The sequence below is a fragment of the Egretta garzetta genome, unplaced genomic scaffold (assembly GCF_000687185.1).
Source record: "Egretta garzetta isolate BGI_Z169 unplaced genomic scaffold, ASM68718v1 scaffold62, whole genome shotgun sequence".
Classification (NCBI taxonomy): Eukaryota; Metazoa; Chordata; class Aves; order Pelecaniformes; family Ardeidae; genus Egretta; species Egretta garzetta.
In genome coordinates this window covers 3,838,685-3,845,442 of record NW_009258947.1, presented here as the reverse complement: position 1 = coordinate 3,845,442, position 6,758 = coordinate 3,838,685, and the positions used below count along the sequence as shown (strand labels likewise).

General features: G+C 39.6%; 1 protein-coding gene across 1 annotated transcript in view; it reads left to right on the top strand.

Moving 5' to 3' along the window:
* RNASEH1 (ribonuclease H1) overlaps nt 1-6,383 on the top strand; it is a 20,166-nt gene extending 13,783 nt beyond the window's left edge. Inside the window, exons 6-7 of the mRNA XM_035889898.1 lie at nt 1,997-2,121; nt 4,215-6,383. Of these exons, the coding sequence (XP_035745791.1) occupies nt 1,997-2,121; nt 4,215-4,301 (212 nt within the window). The 3' untranslated portion in view covers nt 4,302-6,383. The remainder of the gene's footprint in view (nt 1-1,996; nt 2,122-4,214) is intronic.
* Nucleotides 6,384-6,758: the final 375 nt, after the last annotated feature.

Here is a 6,758-nt window from a genome sequence, read left to right as displayed (position 1 = left end):
CTTTCCCTGAGATCTTCAGATTTTACTCCCATGATAATTTGGAACTACAAAAATATTTTTTCTTTGTATTTCATGTTTTTACAAAGGGAGTACAGGGGTTTGCTGTTTCCAGATCACTTTGGAGTTGGTTTTGGTTTTTGAAATAAAAACTTACTGCAACTTTTGATTGAAAATTAAATGTTGTGCTTTCACACTTTGGGTTTTTTTTTTGCGGGGAGGGAGAATGTGAGTATCTTGTTCTTAGCATAACTTCCTATACTTGAGCACTAACACTGAAAGCAATTACGTTTCATTGCTTGTTATTGATAAAGCAAATAAATGGTTTGTATGTTAAAAAGCTCTGTATCTTTTCCTCCAAGTAAGTCATTCTGCTTTCCAGAAGACCCCTCTGATTTCTGAAAGTGGAGGAGTACGAAAGAAGACATCAGTTTTTTTCCTTTTTCAAGTGGCCCATGTTTAGAAGTAAAGCAAAACTTACCTTGAAAAACTCTGATGTCACCTTGAGTAGCAATACCCTCAAAAGGACAGAAAGTTATGGAGTAGGAACAAGTGACTGCTAGTTAAGGAAGGAGTTGCTGGAGCTGTCACTTGCTGCTTTTTTCAAATTCTGTTAGCTTGCATATGCGTGAAAGAGGTTCTGTCCAGAAGTGAAAAGCATCGAGGACTTGTGCTCTCCTCCTGATTCTAGTTTGTAAGATGAGGAAGGGACAGTAAATGTTAAGAAACAACTTAAAGGAATTTTCCATTGCTTCTCCCTAAGGATCATCTCTTAAATCTCTCTTTTGAGTAGCTTATTTTCCCCAAAAGATTTAGGTATAGCATTTGCTATAGAAACAGAATGTGTGGGGGTGGGTTTTTTGTGTGTTTGGTTTGGGTTTTTTTCTTGCTGATGGTGGGGTTTTTTCATCTCTGCTAGAAGCATTCTGAAAAAGAGAAGAGTAAAAGGGTCTCTACTCTGCAAGATTGGATGTTGCATGTGGATCAGTAGAATCCAAATGCACAATTTATTGCAAGAAGCAAGTTGTTCGAAGTATTAAGGAGCAAAGAAAAATCTTTGCAACTTTTGCTTTGTGGAAGAGAAGTCTATACCATCTTGTTTGTGAAACTGGTGTTACGAAGGAGGAAAAGCTACTGTGTGGGATAAAATTCCTGTTAGGTGTGAGACTTAAGTATGAGGGAGGAAAAGAAGAATCTTTAGGTGCAATGTCTCAGTTTCTTTGGTTTTGTTTGCAGTTTGCTGTTGTGGTTTGGGTCACTGAGGTGTAGGTTCCACTCTTGTTTAATCAAAGTTATTTTGTATGTGTCTTTTTTTTTTACATACCACAGAAGGAGGCTTGTGGTTAAGTACAAATGGATGTGTTTTGGTGTTTAGGAGGTTTTGTGTGCAAGACTGGTGATTCTCTATTTGGTTTGGGTCTGTTTGTCATGAAAACAATAAGGATGTCTTGCATTGTTGAGACCAGAAAAGATATTTAAAAAAACAAAAAATAAAAATCCTTATTTAAGGAGTAATATAGTAAATTTTGTGGCCAGCAAGGGATGGCCAGAATCTTAAATCTTGTTCTGTAGAAATCTGCTTATGTGTTCCTTCGCTGACAAGTAGCCATCTGTTTTTCCTCTATGTGTGTGTGTGTCTCCTCAGTTTCTCAAAACAAATAGAGCCATGGATTTGTTCTAGCTTACTGTACCATCAAGCAAATCCTTAGCTTCAGTTTATTGAAGTTCATGTTGTAATTTCATGAGTAATGCATATATATAAGATTATAGTCTTTAAATTAAATATCTGTTGAGGAAAATGTCGTTGGGTAATTTAATAACAGAAAAATACAATCCTGAAAGACAGTAGTAGAGAACTAAACAAGAATATTTTCTGTCTCTGGTGTCTTTGCCTGAGACTTTGTATGGAGTTGATGTCTTGTTAAAAAGCTGTTTGCTCCATCTTGATCCTTGCTGGCTTCTTTAATAGCATTTTTATGGTAATGCTCCTTTTGCCTAGGTATTACGAGCTGGGTTGACAACTGGAAAACAAATGGCTGGAGAACAAGTTCAGGAGGAAGCGTAATAAATAAAGAAGATTTTGAAAGACTTGATAATCTATCAAAAGGCATAGAAATTCAGTGGGTAAGCACCTCATATCTTGTTCATAATGACATCTTAAACGCTCTTCTTGTAAAAACTTGCAAGTGTGACCACAGCTAAGAATTTTATAGAGCATAATAGTGTACATCCATAAATAAAACCATAGATACAGAAAAGCTGCTTGTTCTATTTAAAGCAAATAAGCAACGTACTCTAGGATCTTGGAACCAGTATTTCATTTATTAAAATGCATGCTTGTATTTGTTTTCTCTCTTGTTGCTACATAGAAAATACCTGCAATAATTATTGTTAGTTAGTACTGTAAGTAGATCCAATTTCTGTTCCTGGAAATCTAAGCATAAAACATAACTGTGTCTTTTTGAGTCGTAGCTGAATTTCTGGATGCGCTTTTCAGAACTCTTAAGATGCTGGCTTGTTGGTGTAACTCAATCACATGAGTGTCTTTGAACCAGGAAAGCTAAGAGAGTATAATCCCAAGTAAACTAAGTCTAGTTTTCTGTACTTTAACTGGACAGGAAGGTCTTTTAAATACCCATTTTTAAGTTTTAAATTGTTTTGCTCTCCAGTAAAGAAGTAAAACAACTTCTATACAGCTATTCCTGCTAAAATGTATTTTTCTGTAACCTGTAACGTCAGTGCTAAACACTGTAAGGGGTATCTTCACTCTCCTCCTCCTACATGTTACTCTAATTGTGGTATAAGACTATTGATTCTAGAAACAAATCTCTGTACAACTGACTTTGTGGCTACTAATGGCATATTTATTGGGCCTCTGTCTGTATTCCATAGAAAACAGGATGATGTAGATCTTCAATGTGTGCTTCTTCTATGGGAAATGTCACAGATATTTTTCTATTCATGTTGTTCTGTGTTCCAGGGTTGGCAACTCCCATTTAAAGGCTGACTAGATTTTATATAACTACTCCTATTGTCTGTTGAGGAGAAGAAAGTGTAAAAATTTCAAACTAAGACCAAAGTTCAGCTGACCTTAGAGTATTCTACATAATAAAAAAAAAATTGTTGCTTTATGCACCCTTCTTACACCTGAATCTCTTAAACTTGGGAAGATTTTTATTTCAGGAGGAGCAGGGTATGCATACACTTACACATACGGTAATCCACCTGCTCTAGCATGGGGTCCTTCCTGGGCTGCAGGTGGAGATCTGCTCCCCTGTGGGCCTCCCTGGGCTGCAGGGGGACAGCCTGCCCCACCATGGGCTGCACCAGGGACTGCTCTGGCACCTGGAGCCCCTCCTCCCCCTCCTTCTGCACTGACCTTGGTGTCTGCAGGGCTGCTCCTCTCACATGTTCTCGCTCCCCTCGCCTTCTTAAATACATTATCACAGACACTACCAGCTTTCCTGATGGGCACAGCTGTGTCCTGCAGTGGGTCCATTTTGGAGCGGGCTGGCACTGGCTTGCTCTCTTCTCACAGAGGCCACCGCTGCAGCCCCCTGCCAGGTACCAAAACCTTGCTGTATAAACCAAATACCATCTCGCACACGCTTCATGCTTGTCCCCTCTCAGATCTTGCCAAATAGCAAGCTTGATTTTCTTCCTCTCCTCCTTCTTCCCCCACATTCCTCCACCCTTAATTCTGACAAGGATGGGGCTTGGGTTGAAAGTGTTTCCAGTTCCTACTGGAAGCGTGGACAGTTAGGACATCTAAAACCAGAGATTGTTTTCATACCCTGTTCCTGCATCCTGAGTGCTGTAACCACCAGGGCTGCTGGTGGCATAGAGGTTTCTACCTTTTTGGGAAAAGATTAACTTGGTTTAAGCTTGGTTGAATGAAGATAAGATTTTCTGTCTTCTCTGACAGTGGGAATTCTGAGTTGGAGCTGTTGTTTGCATTTCTTAGAGGCTAGGTTAGGTGGTCCTTATCCAGTTCACTACTTCACATAAAGATGATTTTCACAATTTGGCAAGACTTTCCTGAAGAAAGGGAGACTATGAACATTCCTGGGACAAACACGTACGGACTAAGTGTGAGGAGAGGGTCTCTAAGGAGTGCTGCTGTCCTGTGAGTGAAAGGGTGCTGCATGATCACATTTCATGTATGTACTTTTTCTTTTTCTTGCATATCTAACGCTCCTATACTCTTGTCCCAACAGATGCATATTCCCGGTCATTCTGGATTCCAAGGAAATGAAGAAGCTGACAGACTAGCAAGAGAAGGAGCGAGTAAACAAAAGTCCTGACGTACGGGGACTAGAGACTTGCAGTAGTCAGAAAAGGACTAACATCACAGTGACAAGTTGAGCTGCTGTAATTGTTTCGGAGTTGAACTTTGAACTGTGCTTCTTTCTGGCCTGAAGTGTTAAGCATATACCAACTTCTGGGGAGAAAAAAACCACACTTTCTTCTATAGCGTTTGTTTTGCAATCCAGTCAATTTAGTTGATGATACAGTGTTGCTTTTTCTCCATCTTACTGAAGGGCCGCAGTCAGTGTTTTTAGCTGTCGTGTAGACTTCTGAATTCACCGTAAAGACAAGACTTCTGAAGAAGTAATATTAAATCTTCATCCTAAGTGGTCTGTATTTTTCTCTTAGTGAAATAAACTTTTTTTTTTTTTTATTTTGTACAGAGGTATATATTAACAGCCCAAAGTCAGGGGCAGGGGACTTTGGGGTTGGTTGGTTTGATAAGAGGTCAGTGACCTAACAGGGAGATGTCCATTAATACGCTCTGGCATTCTGTTGCTAGCAATACCTGCTCTACAGATGGGCTTGTAACGCTCACCTGTGCCTCACGGTACCATCAGGTACAGCATCTGCAGGTTTCTTTATCGTGTTACTTTGCAAGGTAGCATGAACAAACTAAAAAGCCAGGTCACAAGAAAATTTGAACAATTAATTTTTACTGTGCTCCTCTCTCTAGCTGCTTAGTGTCTAAGATATTTGTTTCTGGCTTCCTGTTTCCATTAACTTTTTTATGCATACTCATTCTCATTAGCGTTGTTTGTTCCTCTTCAGTGTTGTCCCAAAGGTAGTAATTGGCCATTTTATCTGAAATGGAACTAGAAGATGATCAGCTTCTCCAGATCTTCTGGATGTCAAGTGTTTGACTTCGTTTTTTCCAGTCAGTGATGAGATTAATGGAATGGCTAATGTGCACTTGAATTAGAGAGTAATTACCAGTAATCGACATAGAAAATAAAACTATGCATCTATACAGGGACAGCAAACAAGCTTGGTAGGTTATCTTCATCAACTTCTTTGTAAGGTGCCTTCATACCATTGAACAGTAGGGCTTAAGCTAGAAGTCACCGAATTATTTCTGTATTTGTTAATTGCTATACAGAATGGTAGAGCTGCAGAAGCTCGATTTCTTAGTAGTTCTCATGCATTATAATATCTTGACTGAGGCAAAATGTGAGCTGTTACGTATTTAGAGTCACATGAAGTGTGACAGAATGAGGGAACTGGCTAGCTGGTGGCTCACAGATGGGTGAGGTTTTTTTATTTGTGTTCTCTCATCCAAAACTGCACAGTAAAGCTCATCTAGGGGTAAGGTAGTGCATGGATTAGATTTTTCTCCTCTGCTTTTTTTTGTATGTATGCACACAATTAGCCATCTCTCTGTTTATTTTAGAAGTTTGGCTTGAAGGAAAACACCCCATCATCCCTGATCAGATCGCTGGTTGAGGCAGAACGCTGTGACAAACAACATACTGAAGAGGTGGCGTTTAATAATCTGCCTGTTGTACATCTCCAGTTATCATGTAGATCCTGTTTACCGTGCGGAAATCTGTATTTTTTTGAAGCATCAACTTTGGAAAAAAAATTTAGGTAGTGGATAAATAGTAACATCAGTGTAATACTGAATTTAAGCAATTTTACTGCCTGAATCTAATAGGTAGATTATAATAGGATATCTAATAGGAAAGGGGTTTATGTTAATTTGTTACCAATGTTTTATCTTTCTGGAAATTCAGGAGGAAAGAAAGCTGAGAGGAAAGTTATAAGATTAAGGCCGATTAAGGGATGAAAAGCAAATACTACTTCTCAACAGGACTTGACAGGGGCTCGAGGACCTGCAGAGGATGTTGGCTGTTCAATTTCTTTTCAGGGAACTGAAACTCTAGGAGGGTGTTGGCATTTAGCAGCCATGCCAATCAGCGGATAGGCACTGAACTTCTGGTGGGGTTTGTACATGCTGCTGCAATACCAGCATTAGACCGGCTTGCCTGTAATGTTATGAGACTTGCAATTAAATTTTATCCAGAATCAATAGTCATTAGTGCTTATACATTGACTACTATACACTAAAGGCATCTGGTAACATTTCTAAGAATCTGAGAAGTAGTGGTTAAGAGAAGATGTTCCAACCAAAGTGATTCTATGATTCTATGTTTTTGTAAGTAGGAAACATTTTATGAAGAAAAGCGGCTAAGGAGGGGTTGTTTCTTTTTCAGTTTTTTCTCTGTTGTTACATCGTGTTTAGCCAGCTGTCAGTTTATTTACCATATTAATCACAGAACCATATAGAATTGCAGAACCATGGAGGCTGGAGGGGACTGCTGGAGTGCGTCTTGTCCTCCCCGGCTCAAGCAGGTCACCCCGAGTGTGTCACCCAGGCTGCAGCCATCTCCACGGATGGAGGCAAGGCAAGCTTTCTGGGCAGCCTGTCTTGCCACTCCGCTTTCGTAATTCCC